A 15,623-nucleotide genomic window follows, 5' to 3' on the forward strand; every position below is an offset into this window, starting at 1 on the left:
ATAAGCTTGGTTTGGTCCATATCCTCTGGAATTTCCAGAGACTGTGCACCCAGAGGACTGCTGCTTATTGGACAGTCTTAAAATACTTGACCTCTGACCCGGAGGTTCAGGCCACGGAGATTTGAACTCATGGTGACGACAATATCATGAGCCTTTTATGGCTAGTTGCTGTGTCCAATCTTTGTTTTTACTCACCCTCTGAAAGATATTAAGGCTTTTAAGGTATGTTTCCTAAAGAAAAACCTAAAATCACATATTGGTGACGTGTGAATGTTGCAGAGAGCTGAACAGAAATCAGAATTCTTGCAAGCGTATATAGGCAGGTTATGTCCCCATATATAACAACACTAGTTTGAAATCCGACAGAATGATAACAATGACTCTCGTGTCTTGATCTGGCAAATAGGAGAATAAATCACGCCTGTGTGTTCACGTGCGATCATGTTACATGAGAAAAGTCGAGAATATTTATATGAAAGCACAACTACATTGTTCTGTGTATATGTCAAACAGTTACCTGCTGGCAGATTTTCATGTTATAGATGTTTCCTCTAAACTCTGATGCAAAAATGACACAAATTGGTGAACAAAAATTCATCCGAGTGCAGGAAATTGTGTCCAGCCCTCAAAATTTCCAAGAGGGAGGACCCACAGACCCCAAGCTTAATGTGTCCCCACCCCACCACGCTCCCTCCGTGTCAGTCATCACCCCACTCACTCTTCACTCTGGTGGGGCTGAGATACGGACGGGTCAAGAGCAGACAAACAGGCAGCAATCGCTACACCACTCGATTATTTATTTCTCTTATTTGAAACCTTTTTTTTTTTTATGTGCCCCCAATTTTCCGTCTTGTCGTCTTTCTGCCTACTTTCCTCTCCCAAGGCGGAGACAGTCGCTAAGCAACCCGCACAACACAACACTGCAGCTCTCCAACTTGGCTCAGCGCTCGCCGTGCCCCTGTGGTTTCAGACAATCAAATACACGGGTGCGTGCGAGTGTGCGTGCACGTGCTCGCACAGAAAGCGTGTGTGAAAGGTGAAAGCTATGAATAGTTTCCATCTCATAAGCAAAAGCCAACAGTCCCTTTAGCTTTTAAGAGCTGCCTCTTGACTCGAGTGCGGCATCATCTTGCATTCATTGAGGATTTATTGCAGGGCATCCAACTCTGAACCGCCTTCCACTGAAAACGCAAAAATGAGTGAGGCTGCGAATCTGTGGAAACGTGCTTTTAATTCATTTGAATAAAACCAGCAGACAGCTCCCTGTTGTGCACGGAGGCGTCCATCTCCAGACTTATCTTCAAGGACAACGCGATTCATAACAGAGTACAAATTTGTGTAGAAATAATAGCTACAAAATTATAGCTCCCATTGCTTGGCAACATATCTGAATGAATGAATAAATCAAGCAACCGACACAGGCTTTAAAAAGTGATCGATTTAATCAGTGTAAAGATCCAAGGCTTTGGTTGGAGCACGCTGAGCTTCTCACCAACCTGCAAAGACACTACAGGAAAGCGCACCCCGGTAACAACGCGAGCATTCGACAAACGGCTGCAAGTATTAATGCAATTAATCAAACACAATGTCTTCTGAGCTGCTAGCACCACTCGCACGGTACAAAAGCACCACAACCAGTAGGAGGAAAACAAAAAGGAAAGAGCACATTTCAAGCAGCAGCTGCTAATTACAAGACTTTCACAGATTGTTTTTGAAGTTACATTCAAAAAAAAGGAGAATCGTCATCACGGCTTTACAAAAATATACATTTGTGGGCATGCACGGAGCAACGCTACCTGTCGCGTCTGGCACTTTAAAAAAGAAGCTAAAACCAGGAGATCCCCGTCACTTTACAAAAGCGAAAACTTGAGAACAAATGGCACTTACTGTAACTATAGCAGTGAAAGATCTCCGGGGAAGCATCGCAGCTACACGCACACGTAAACAAACGCTCCCGCCGACACGGCCGAGAGCCGAGGCGCGATCAGCAGACACGCACGCACGGACACAGTGAGAGGATTTCACTTCCACCACATGTATTCTTATTCAGGAAGTAGAGTCTCTACTAAAATGAAATAAAGGTAAATGTTTAAGAAGAGGCTGGTTATATTTGATTGTAATGTCCTAACGTCTCCTTAGAAAACACACCTCTTATCTCAGCATTAAGGCTTTAAAGAACCTCTTAACTTTTGGCTTTGACATTAACCTTTTTTTTCCACGTTCTGGTGAAGTTGGCAGTAAACTACAAACAAACAGCCCGCTGACGGTCTATTTGTACAAACCAAAATCAGCTTTACACACAAACATCACATGTGTAACTCGATTTGTATCAGCTGAGTGCAGTGACAGATATTCAGGCCTCTGCTGCTGTAGTGCTCTGGTCTTGGCTCCCTTCAGCGGCAGGGCTAAGCGGTCCCGCCCACCACAGGGTCAGGACATTGTCCTGCCGGGTGTCTTGCTGTGACATCACAGCACCGCTCCCCTCCGTGTCAGAGGCCGAGTCACCCTCGCTGTCGCCGGGCCACGGGAACTGCCGCTGGCCGCTGGATGTTGCCAGCAGCGGCATGAAGGGATGGATACTGTAGAAGAAGAAGAGGAGAAGGACGGAGCAGCAGAGGGGGGCAGAGAGAAGATCCAGGAAGGGACAAATGAAAATAATGGCGTGATAAGCTGTGGAAAAAAAACTGTTTCTGCTAGCGTGACATGACTGGACTTTCAGCTATTGCACATGCAGCATCACGCTTGAAAAAAGAAAATGCACGATTCATTTCACAGAAAACAACTGAATTACCTCAGGCTTTGCAACATTTTATACATAACTACTGCACATTTACACCATCTGTGTTTAATTAAAAGTCAACGTTTCATTTTTAGTACATCATTGGCTTTATTCTCTGCAATCACGTATTCACAATCAAAGCTGTTTTTTGTGCCAGAGTATCCAGAATTATTGAGAAGCTGTGGTTTGGTTTTCACTCTCTGCTCTCACAAAGCAGTGACATGCCTGACTAAAGCCAAAGCTGCTCTGTCACTGAATGTTTTGGATCATTTGTTTTGCCTCCTATGATTTTGTGAAAAATGACTGCATGACCCAAACAGCCTGACACAGCAAAACAGCAGCATAACTGAACAACAGCGTAACATAAGTGAATTAGAAAAAGCTGAAACTTTGTTAATTAATTGTTAATTTATTCAGTTTTGTTTCTACCGAACAACAATGCAGCTGATCAAGATTAGCTTCACCTTTGTAAAATAACACTTTTCCTCTCATGTTAATTATTGAGAAAGATCCACCTTCAGTCTAATATTATAAATGTTTTCATTACTGGAATCTAATCTGTCAGTGAGCTGGATTAGATTAGTAATCATACCTGACTCCGTTGGTGCAGTCCCAGTACGCCTGGAACCTAAGCTGAGGCTGCAGTAGTTCTTCATTACCATCAGGAGGCGCTGTGTGGGTGTCCCATACTGACACCACTCCCTCCGTGTCTCCACTCAGCAGGTACCTGCCAGATCTAAACACACACAAACAGAAACACGAGTGGGAATCGGCTAATACGACGATCCTTGCTGCTATTTAACACAGAAAAACCAGACGAATCACATCACACTCATATACAACAGGATCACTGATGCAGTTTCCCTGTTACTTACTGATCGAGGTCAAAGTAGATGCGCTGATTAGTGGCCACGTTCCTTTTAAGAGAAAACACAACTCTTCCCGGCTCTCTTAGGTCCCAGCACAGGATTTCTGGATCCTGCACACACACACACAAAAGAATTTCCATGAAATCATTCGTTCCCAAGCCTGGATGCTAACTTTATCCATCACAAACAACTGCCACACAACAAAAGGCAGTCAGAATTTATCTTCACAGCCTGTATATAAAATTTGGACATAGCCACACTAAGGTCATTTTGGGGTTTGAAGCTTTAATATTAACGTTTTTGCCAGCGTTAATGCTTTAGAGCCAGAAGTCAGCACGAGAGAGACTTCCAAGTTAGCTTAAACTAGCTAGCATGGTTAGCAAGCTGCATCAATAGATTTTGTGTGCTACACGCAGTCACTTTCATGCATAACTGTAACAAGCTGATAATTCTTGATTTCACTACTAGAACATGAGCCATAAGCATCTTGAACAGTCTGCACCTCGCGGCGGGACATGCTCGTCAGATAACTTTGGTTAAAAATGTTCCCAAAGGCACAAACTTGGCTAAGTAGTGCAGTTCAGTAGCTGAAATTAGCAGAAGTGAGAACCAGGAATAAAGCAGTCTCTTCCTCAACTTCAGCACTGACTAATGTCCAAGTTTGAAAAACCCAAAGATCATCAATGATGGAGAAGCTCAGGTTGATCATGATCAAATCACAAGTCACTGGGAAAGCAGCAAATATGCCATTTACCAACATCTGTAGTTTTTCAGCCTCAGGTTTTGCCACTTGATAAAGCTTCAAAAAGCCAAACTTTTTGTCCAATTTCTGTTCTGAGGGTTGAAAACTCAAACACACATCTCTTCAGAGGACACAGAGTACTTACAATAATCATAGATAAAACAATAAAACAAGAACTATCAGACTTTTGATTGATAGCTATTACTTTCAATGGGAGCTCTATTAAATTTAGGACCTACCATTAATCTTCCTTACACACTGCCTTGATATCATTTCTTCAGATTAGAGCGAACCTGTAGCTGAATTAGCTGGCATACAGTTTGCAGCAGGAGAATAATGTTAGATGCTAGCTTAAATATTTCATTTTAAGTTGCTGACACATGCTGAGAGGACTGAGTATCATGTAAAGCTTTACATCATACTTGTGTATTTATATTGTGCAAAGCAACATCAGTTACCTGCTTAACACCCAAACACAACTGATAGTTTGTGTGTGTTCAGCAGCGATTGTTACCTTCGGGTATCTCTCTGCTTGAAGCTGTGTGCGAGTCTGTTCGTGCGTTACCTTGCGGCCGCCGGTGTACAGGTAGTTGCCGTCGGGGGAGAAGAGCAGATGGGTGAGACCTCCGTGGTGACGGGTCGGCAGCAGAGCCAGCAGGGTGCCGTCCTGGCAGGAGTAGAGGCCAGCGCAGCGGGAGTAAGAGCCACAGGCGTAAACAGATTGGCAAGGGCTGAAGCCAAAGCAGGAGATGATGCCACTCTGGCCTTGCTTTTTCACTGCGGTGAGGACAAGAGAGAGCATTTGGCAGCGCTTTCAGCACTTTATAGTTCACAGGACACAATTTGCAGTCTCGTCGACTCAAAGTTGACTTTTTGGCAGTTCAGACATTCCGGAGTCTGTCCATAAAAGCAACAGATTTCTCAGTGATTACACCAGTGAGCCAACGGATTACAATCTCAAGGTGATGATGGTGTGTGTTAGTTAAAGCCTTTGCTGGATCTGCCTCTGCCAATTTAGAAAAAGTCGTTCAAGTACATTTAAAAAAAAAAAGAGCTTCCAGTGAAATGATGCCATATGAATGTGAGACGGAGGAAAGAAATGCATCACAGTAAACATTGTGTTCTCCTTGGTTTTTGTCAGAAGTACATAATAAAAACGCTCCTTGTCAGTTTGTTCAAGGAGGCTTCAGCCTGCGAGATGTGACAGCCAGCTGTCAAACAGCAACTCACTGAAAACAAGAAACAACCGACTTCACATTATCCTCCCTCTCACATCTGTTTACTGTCTAAGGGTTTCAATTTCTCACAATATTTCTTGTGAATCCCAAAACGTTGATTCTGTTCATCTGGACGAAGCGTTTGGTCACTCATGCGAGCGGCTTCTTCAGTCTCAGCTGACTGCACGTTTCCCCAACCTTATAAACCGACCAAGTGTGTGAACTGTGTCTTAATTCCACATATTTCACATACGAGGGTCAGTACTACAGGCAGAAACATGGGTTCCCCAGTTTCACCCATTGTGGCCAATTTGTATATGGAAGAAGTGGAAAAGAGGGTTTTGTTATCCTACCCTGGGACACCACCAAGCCATTGGTTCAGGTATGTGGATGACACCTGAGGGAAAAATCAAATCTCAGGACGTACCACAATTCATGGATCACATTAATTCTGTGGACCGACACACCAAATTCACCAGGGAGGATATAAAAAGTGTTAGCCGTCTTAGACTGTGAGATTTCCATCAGTAATGGGGGACATCTAAAAGCTGACGTGTACCGTAAACCTACACATACGGATCAGTATCTAAGGTTTGACTCTCATCATCCACTGGAGCACAAACTGGGTGTCATCAGGAGGCTACAACACAGAGCGAACACCATCCCCACAGACACAGCGGCCAGGGAGGCAGAAGAACAGCACATCAAGAAGGCCCTGAGTAAATGTGGTTATCCCAGCTGGACCTTTGTCAAAGCTGGGAAGGCACCTAAAGAAAGCTCCAGCCGATCCAGGACAGAAGGACAACCGCTGCCTAAACAAAAACCTGTAGTGATCCCATGTGTGTCAGGAGTATTGGAGCAGTTGAGACGCATTTTCTCTAAACACTTTCAAACCCCAAAACACGCTGCACCCAAAATTTGTCACCCCAAGGATCAGGTCCCCCGACACAAACAGAGTAATGTAGTGTACGCTGTTAAGTGCCAGGAGGATTTCTACATCTGGGAAACAAAACAACCCTAGGCTAAGTAGTTAGGTGTTCTGTGTTGTCCTAACTCGTCAGGCCAGAACTCCACAGTCTATTTCCACCTACAGGCCAGCGGACACTTTGAATGATGAGGATGTAACATCCTGGACAGGGAGGAACGCTGGTTTGAGCGCAGAGTCAAGGAGGCCATTTACATGAAAAGGGAAAGACCATCTCTGAATCGAGGAGGGGCCTAAGGGTACATCTGTCACCATCTTACAATGCTGTGATTGCGGCCATTGCATCAATGACCAGTGGTCATGGATCATTGGTGATGACAATATGCAAATTAATGATTTAGACTGACTGTCCATGGTTTGCCACTGGTGCTAGTTTCAGTTATTATGCAAATACTAGGAGAAACCTGCAGTCAGCTGAGACCGAAGCAGTCATTTGGATGAGTGAACAAACCTCTTCCACTGAAAACGCTTCATCGAGATGAACAGAACCTTTTAGGATTTACTTACCTGGATGCTCGAGCATGCATCACTACATTTCTTGTGAACACTATTTATTTATAGCTGCATTTTTGAGTGTCGTTGAAGTTTGCTCACAATCAGCAAAACATCCAACACAGAATGCGTTAAAAATGACGCTGCTGGTAACAGTATCATCAGAAAGTCAGTGTCTCACTGCAAACTGACACTTCTTCAGTCACTCTGACAGCAGGACTTCACCGCTGTGAAGGAACAATGTGTTTATAGCACAAGGGTGTAACCTTAAAGCAGTGTTTCTCAAATGTGGTAACAGTATCCCTGAGGGAACTCCAATTTAATATCCTTGTTTTCAGTACAGTCGTTAACTGCTGTAAAACCTCACACAGGAAGAAAGCAATAAACACAATCACACCGGCTGTGAGCAGGAGGCCAGCTTCTAATATTTTAATGAAAAAAAGACAAACTCAATTTGTGGTGATACACATATTTGTGTTTGGCCTGATGAAATGAAACGAAAAGATGTTAAATGGGTTTTACGTCACCCGATTGAGGAAAGCTCATCGACAAGCTTCAAGGTGAAAGCCGATGAGACGTTGACGACTGACCTATTGTGGGTCGCTCCTCACAGTCTCTGCCCGGGCGCTCGGTGTGGAAGACCCTGACCATTTTGTCAAACCCGCAGTAGAGCTGCGCGCCATCTGGAGAGAAGCACAGCGAGTGAGCTGCCGTCAGCTCGTCCAGGTGATTGTAGGGTCGGAAGCTGGCTCGCACCTCCCCGTAAAATGCATCCCACACATGGACGGGGTTGTCACGGCTACTGCTGGCTAGACTGAAGAAGAGGAGGTCGAAATAAATAAATATGAATGAATGATTTAGAAATGAATGAGATGAACAAACTGAGCTAACGGAGGGAACAACTAACATGTACTGCAAAACAAACATACAGCTACATGCTTCGCCTCATTATGAAGACAAGGCCGCAGCACATTCTTATTGATCCGCATCAGGGCCAAAGACTGAGCCATGCCTTTTTAACTCTAATTATTGAGCACTGAACAAACGCTGAAACATCACTGCCGCTCAATTAGACAAAGGAAATGAGCCCCCGCCGCTGCTGCCGTGTTCTGTTATGGCCCCTGTGAGCCGCGGCTTTATTCCAGAGCAGGGAAATGCCCAATTATAATGCTAGACTGCTGCTAGCTTGGAGCCATGCCTAGAACTCAGCGCAACTTAACCGAGCCATAACAGGGGCCCTTATTCCCTCTCTACAGGAGGGGCATCAACAACACACGGCTTTTGGCAGGCAGATAGTTCAAGGAGCGCAGAGGGAGAAACAAAACAGCGATGTGAAAAGAGGGAGAGAAAGGGTAAGCAGGAGACATGGCTCTCCTGCTTTGCTAGATGTTTTCTTTTAATCGTCACAACCGCAATTTTTTATCTGACTGCTACAGTCAGTCGGTGTACTCTGTCCGACCACCTGACTGCGCCCTGCAGGAGCTCCTGTTTGATAGATGGCAGCGATCTGAAGACAATCACGAGTGTTTGCTGTCAGTTTCCATCAGCATTTGGATTATAGACACGACTCGAGCGCTTCCCTGCCCGCGAGACTTTTGTTGATGATTTTGGTTTGTCCAGCTCCAGACCCTCACCCACTAACATGGTGAAAGCTGTACGATGTGAGGATGTCGGTGCCAGTTCTGGGCCTTGATCCACTCAACTGCGCGAGGGTCTGACTGAAGGATGATGGGAGTTGGGGGAGTTGGGGCTGAAGGGTAACACACCACGAAAACTGCTGGCAACCTGACCTCGGCTCATTAGCTCAGCCTTACTTCTCTCACCGCAGACGATAAGCAGCCTTCACAGCGACGGCTGGATGCTGCTGATGCTAACTTTCCTTCACAGCACACACACACCAACACTCAGTGATGACATAATTGCCACATACTTGCTAGAGTGCACCCTTCTAAACACAAAAAAAGGAGAAGGAGATGAGAAGCAAAGCCTCGAGTCAGGGATTCACGAGGCCCTTTAGGTGTTGTCTGGACTCAGGAGTGCTGTTAGCGGGCTGAATCGCACTGTGGGCCTCAAACAGGCGAGCGGATTGCGACGAGGCGGACGAGACGCAGGCCAACTCTTCACTCGTAATGAGAGACATCAGAAAGCTTTTACAGCTTCCCTCCTTGCAGGCAGCCAGCTTCCACAACCGCTGCACATACCTCTGGGATCAAAGAATGAGACACAAGACTACAACAAAATCTTCTGCATTCAGACAGTCTATTAGACACACTGCAGCACAAAGAAAAGCCGACAAATTCACCGGGAACCCGATCCAACCACCCGAGATTAGAAACTGACACAAAACACAACCCGGTGCTTTTTTCAGTGTATACACATTTCACCGTCTCCAAAGTGGACTTGAAGCGAGAGGCTTAGGGAATAGTTTGAAAAAGACCAGGTTCAGCTCACAAGCACGTGTCCGGCTCCAAAGAGTTCATCTTGGGGTACCAGCAGTAGTCATAGATGGTGTCTCCTTCTGCCATCCGCAGCACTGGACTCTAGCAGAGAATAAAAGAAAAGACAGACAGTCAGTAACAGAGGGACTGAGACCTCCTGCATTAAGAAATGTAGGCCAAAGGCATCAGCTCTGAGGCTGACACTAAATAAGTGGCTACCCAGAAAAATTCAATTTCAAAAGCCAGTGGAAGCATGCGAGAAACAGAGCAATCAACAGTCAATCTTCTCCTCTCATTACAAAGGCTGCGAGATTTCAACTAGAGAAAATGGATTATATTTCAATTATTTTTGTTCAGTGATCCCAATCAAACCAGCTTGTAATACAATTAAAAGATCGGCTCACTACTTGACATTTCGCCCCGACCAAAACACAAAGTCCATTTTATTCCCACAGATTAATCTTCACTAACGCGTTTTATCAGGCAGACGTCTCAAAGGATTTTTGTTTATTGTAACAAAAAGCAAAACTGACGTTTAGTAATAACCTTCATAAACATCATAAACAGGGAAGCTCCAGATTAGACTGAGACTGCTGACCTTTACAAATGAAGGAGTCTTTATAGCTACGTTCATCTTTCAACTGAATTTAAATCCATAAAATAATGAATATTTGCTCTAACATTTGTTTGTTGCTTTCTCATTTCCCGTCGCCTGTCCGGCCCCCGATGGCAAGCTATTTGTGTACTCACCATTTCAGGAAGCAAGTCCCAGTTGTAGCTGTAAATCTCTGGAGGGATGTTGTACACTCGGAGGACATTGTCTGCACTGTTTGTCAGGATACAAGAACCATCAGGAGCCCTAGGTAAGAGGAAGAGGAGGGATGACAGATCATTAAAGACTAGAACAACAAGTACTCGGGCTGGGTTTGTGTGCATGTTAAAGTAACACAAAACACACATATAATACTAACATATATGCAGCTGCACTATAGCATGTAAGCAGCTCGTACACAGACAACTGTATTTATAGCATTAATTAAAGAAAACTGACCTTTTCTGGGTCAGAAAGGTAAAGCAGAAGTGTTATAACTAGGGATGGGTACCGGTGTCCGGTGCCATGATGGCACCGGTTCTGACATAAACGGTAGTAACCAGACCGAAAAGCAGCGCACATTTCGGTGCTTTATTTTCCTGAGCTGTGATACACTTCTAGCCAATCATTTTACGTTTCCCAGGATAGTAGGCGGGGCCAGGTACGTACGTTCAGTTAGAGCAGAGCTACAGATTAAAAATGTCCAAGGCGAAGCGGTCAAAAGTCTGGCTGTACTTCACAGCAAAAGATGCAAACTCAGCAGCAACAAGTGCTTTAAGCTGATACTGTGATACTGTCAAAGGAGGCAACACCTCGAAACTGATGAAACACCTGGCGACGCATAGCGTTTTTTTTAAAAGCCGAGAAATGCGCCGTATTTGATAGCTTGCTGCGAGACCTCACACTGTGCACGTTGGGTGGGTTGCCAGTTATCGGACCCGGAGCAACATCCCCCAAAAACCCGAAGAATAGAGTCCTGGCCCCTAGCCCTGCCAGTGTAGCAGAAATGATGAGGATGATGCAGCAGCAGCCGTTCTTCTCTGTGTGAGTAGCTAAATGTTGTCCGTGTGTAATTTACGTTGAGTAGGCTAACCACGTTATGACATTAATACATGTAAGGTGAACTAGCAAACATCATCATAGCTACATGCAGCTGTCTTCTTGTTTGATGGCAGATACTCCCTTCACCCTGGCCAAAAAGGCTAAAATGACCAAAGAAAAAGAGGAAAACAGTTAAACATGAGAGGTTTTTGGACAAAGTTTGTGTTTTTTTTTCCATTGTTTAAGCACTGCTTCCAGCCAAGAGTGATACCATATATGCCACATAGCTGCAGAAAAGGCTAACATTGTTATCTTTTTACAAAAACAAAACAAAACAGCTGAACATGAGAGGTTTTTGGACAAAGTTTGTGTTCTCCATTCTTTAAGCACCGGTTCGAGCACCGTTTAAGCACCGGCACCGTTTCAAAAGTACCGATTTGGCACCGGTATCGGATAAAACCTAAACGATACCCATCCCTAGTTATAACTGGTACTGGTAGGTTTGAGTCTATTACCCTAATTCTCTCTGGCCTCCAATTAAATATCACATTGATTTTAAAATCCTATAAAATCCTAAATAATATTGCACCTAGCTGTCTTATTTGATCAAAGCTCAGGCTCACAGTGTCAGCCTGCATACTGTTCTGCCCAGACTACATACCAGTACTCTGCCCATTGGAAGCAACCAGTGAGTTCAGGCGTGACATTACTGGGCAGTGTGGTTGTAGCAGCATCTATTGTGCTCATGCAAACAATGATGGAACCTCACATGTTGATCTGATGCCTTTCCGAGAACTCCAAGTCCAGTGGCAAAACTCAAATATAGCGGCACCCCAGTGCTACCTACCTCTCAGCCCCCCTGCAGATGCACACAGTATCCATTTCAAAGCCTTACGTCGCCTTGTTTTTGTGTCTAAGCCCAGTATGTAATAACCATGAATACGCCTCTCGCAATGTTTTCTTCATATATAAAAAAAGAATTTACCATTTGCAGCCTTTCAGGTAGTTCTCCGGCAGGTTGGAGTACTCTGTCCAGGAACCAGTCAGCATTTGAGGGTTCTGGGTAAAATCTAAGCTGAGCCTGGAGACAGAGAGACAAGGACGTCCTTGGTCAGAGAGGCGCTCGCAACAAGCTCACGCACTCCACTAAAAGCTAGAGCTCACATTTATTAGGAGATGAGCACTTAAAGGTTTATAATTGAAGACAATTTTAAAGCTCATTGCTATTTTAGGCACACATCATCCAATGAAGTCCCTAGCCTCAGTCAAACACGCTCTGTGTATAAAACACAATGGAAACTTCCAAGTAATAAGCTGCTTCATTTACACACAGTGACACTACAGCTGATTGTTAATTAGATTTCTATTAGTTGACTACATTATTTTTCATCCTGGGTCATTTTCTCCAAATTTTAGCATAATGATGTCTGACAGCCTCAAAATGATGAATCAGTTAATGCTGTGGTGCTTTTAGCTGCCCCACTTAAACACGAGTGTCAATTAAAAAAGCACTTCTCAACATCTAACAACACATTACTAAACACGACACTCTCACTGTCACTGATAAACTTTAAGCTTCAAACACATGTTGACTGCATTGATTGGACTGTTAATTATTTCATCTGTTCACAGTCTCCACCCACTCAGCCAAGTTCTGCACTGCTTACATAGTTGGTGGCTGGAGCCTATCGTGGACTCACATAGGTCTAGAGGTTACAGCCTAGACAGGTTGTGCATCCACCACAGAGAGACTGTAACTCTTCATGCACAGAATCACTGATTAACCCCACATGCATGCCTCTGGAGTATGGGAGGACCATACCTGACACATGCTATACGGCCTGTCACCTTAAATTCGTGTTTGATGTTTTATGCAAAGGATTTTGGTTACTTGGCAGATAATTTTAAGGTAGTTGCTAGGCAACATGATGTTGTTACAATGTCCAATACAGATAAGAACCTTCAGAGGCCCAAGATGTACGTTTGGTTGCTCAGCGCCGGGTCAAGTAGGAGGAGTTGGGGGACAAACAAACACATAGTCGGAGATTTCATGTATCACAGTATGAAGTAAAGACCCAGTGTTAAACAAACACCGCTCTAAATGCTCCGTTTCAGACAGGTTCTTCTACTCTTGCGACTTGTATGACAGGGAATACCACTGTTATGGTCATTTCAGGGGCGCAGCTCTGGCTGTGAGTACAGAAGCCCCGCCCACCTGTTGTTCACAAGGATAGCTACTGTGAAGCTACCTGCTGGTTTTTGAAGTCCTGCACTAAAGCCACGAGATGAGCGTTTCCACTGTCGCCATCTTGGGTGCAACAGGCCAGATGAGATTGTGCCTAGACCTTGAAACTGCACACTCACTGGTTGATTGAAAAGTCATTAGCCAATAGTCTAAGGAGCTTAGAAAGAAAAGCGTCTGGACTTCTTTAAGTTGCTTGAAGACGTTTCACCTCTCATCCAAGAAGCTTCTTCAGTTCTAGGGTCAAATGGTGGAGAGTCCCAGATTTAAGCCCTGTGGGAGTGTCCCCCCGAGAGGGACAAAAGGACCCCCTATTGATCCTCTACCTAATGACATGAGCCAAGGTGTGAAAATGATTAGACTACGATGACCTGGATGACTGAGAACCTTCACAGACTCATTAGCCAATGAGCATGCAACTCTAAACCATAAGACCTTTTCTCTCTCTCAATTCAATGCAGTCCAAAATAACCAACTGCGCCCATTAACTTCTGCACTGGCTGCCTTTTGTTTTTACCTGAAAAAGACAAATTTACCAGCTATGCAAATTGTAACATAAAAAAAGGGTGTAAGAAAAATTAAAAAGTAAACTTCATACTTTTAAAAATATTTTTCAGATGATATCTTCTGTGTTCATCTGCTACAATCTCTTCTAGCAGTTTCTGCCTTTTTATGAATGCGCATCTTGTATCTCAACTCTGCCTAAATATTGCAAACTTACTCTACGTTTAAATCTACAAATAAACCTTTTTTCTTCCACGTACTGTTGTCCGTCACCGGGGCTCTCTGCAGATCCATCACCGTTGTGTTCCTCCTCTGGTTTTGGCCCTTCTTCTCCATTTTGATGGTATTCTTCTTCTTCCCCGATGACTACTACCTCTTTCCCACTATGACCTCCCTCCTCACACTGCAGCAGGTCTCCTGTTCCTGACAGCAGAAGCCAGATTAAACACAGGTCATCTGTAATCTTAATTTATATTAATATATGCATATAATCATGAATTAAAACAGACACAGTCCTGTACCTTCTGCTGTTTGGGCTGGCATTCCCTGCAGCGAGCTAGGCTGTGTTGGTGTTTCTTCATGCCTCTGACCAGGCTCCACAACCTGATCCTGCCCCACGCCCTCCTCACTCATCCTCAGCCTCTTGGCAGATGGCGAAGCCCCTTCCTCTGAGATCTCCCCTGCACCTCCAGGCAGTAAAGGTGGAGGCTGTTGAGGGGGCTCATTATCTGCTTCGGAGTCCTGCCCTGCACCACCTCCACTTTCACCACCTCCCACAGAGTCTGACATCTTTGTTTACCTCCCTCTCTCTCTCTCCCGTGAAGCCCTCCACCCAGCTTTCAAGCGCCCGGTGTCCAGCGGTCGCTGTCAGACGTGGGTGAGGTAGGTGCTACTGGGGTAGTGCTTCCTCCTGCAGTGTGGATGTTTGAGTCTGTTGGGGTACGAGGACATCACAGCACCCACCAGCCTAGGAAACATTGAGTCGAGAAAACATGAAGACGAGAAAAGCGAGACCAACAATGAGCTCGTCAAAACAACGGAAGACCATGATAGCACGTTCACGAAAACCAGGAAAAAAAACCGTTAAGTCAGACTGAAGATAAAGTGAACGTGCAGCTGCTGTGAGGGGAGCACGTCACTGCCTCACAGCACACACCTGTGGCTAGTCGTGACTGCCAGCTGCCTCACCAAACTAGCATACGCGTCTATTTGGTCAAGTTAAAGCTTGAGCGATACATATTACATTCTTTCTACATGTCCACGCACGCCCGGTTGCTATTATACATAATGGATGATTTTGGTAAATAAATCAATTAGCGACATTTGCTTTAGCTTCTTATTGAGCGTCCCTTCACATCGGAGCACACACTTTAGCCCAAGTTAGCATTAGCCTACGTTAGCAATCTGATGCTATATACCTGTGTTGTGGCTTGCCTGGCCTTTAGTTGTGTTCGCGGTTTGGCCGAAAAGCAAAACCCGCAGAATCAAGAGTTTCACCAAAAGCCGGAGAAAAAGACCGAACACACAAAACTAATCGCCGTCTTTCTGCTTCGGGACTTTGTTTCCCTTCACCATCTCATTAGGAGAAGTTGTAAACACTGCGGGCGGCCATGTGCTTCAAACTATCGCGAGAGTTCATTGGACGAGACGCGCTCAGTGAGTGCTGATTCTATTATGTGCGGATAAGCGTGATTCATAACAAGATGTCTTCTTGGTTTTTTA

General features: G+C 44.7%; 1 protein-coding gene across 4 annotated transcripts; it reads right to left on the bottom strand.

The window, feature by feature from the left end:
* Positions 1-1,418: 1,418 nt before the first annotated feature.
* wrap53 (WD repeat containing, antisense to TP53) lies at positions 1,419-15,528 on the bottom strand. Of its 4 annotated transcripts, none has more exons than XM_085451614.1 (11): positions 15,320-15,528; positions 14,423-14,868; positions 14,162-14,318; positions 12,141-12,236; positions 10,273-10,381; positions 9,536-9,624; positions 7,675-7,898; positions 4,956-5,167; positions 3,655-3,758; positions 3,372-3,515; positions 1,419-2,579 (listed from the first exon to the last, which is right to left on the bottom strand). In XM_085451614.1, exons 2-11 carry the CDS (start codon positions 14,688-14,690, stop codon positions 2,354-2,356), a joined length of 1,629 nt encoding a protein of 542 aa, XP_085307740.1. In that variant the 5' UTR covers positions 14,691-14,868; positions 15,320-15,528; the 3' UTR covers positions 1,419-2,353. The 4 variants fall into 4 exon arrangements, with proteins under 4 accessions (XP_085307740.1, XP_085307737.1, XP_085307738.1 ...); XM_085451611.1 differs by having other exon boundaries at positions 14,144-14,318; XM_085451612.1 differs by having other exon boundaries at positions 14,162-14,324.
* Between the last annotated feature and the right edge of the window lie 95 nt (positions 15,529-15,623).

This window comes from Copadichromis virginalis, linkage group LG3, assembly GCF_057382275.1.
Source record: "Copadichromis virginalis isolate Kocher_CV1m ecotype Utaka linkage group LG3, C_Virginalis_male_GT1.1, whole genome shotgun sequence".
Classification (NCBI taxonomy): Eukaryota; Metazoa; Chordata; class Actinopteri; order Cichliformes; family Cichlidae; genus Copadichromis; species Copadichromis virginalis.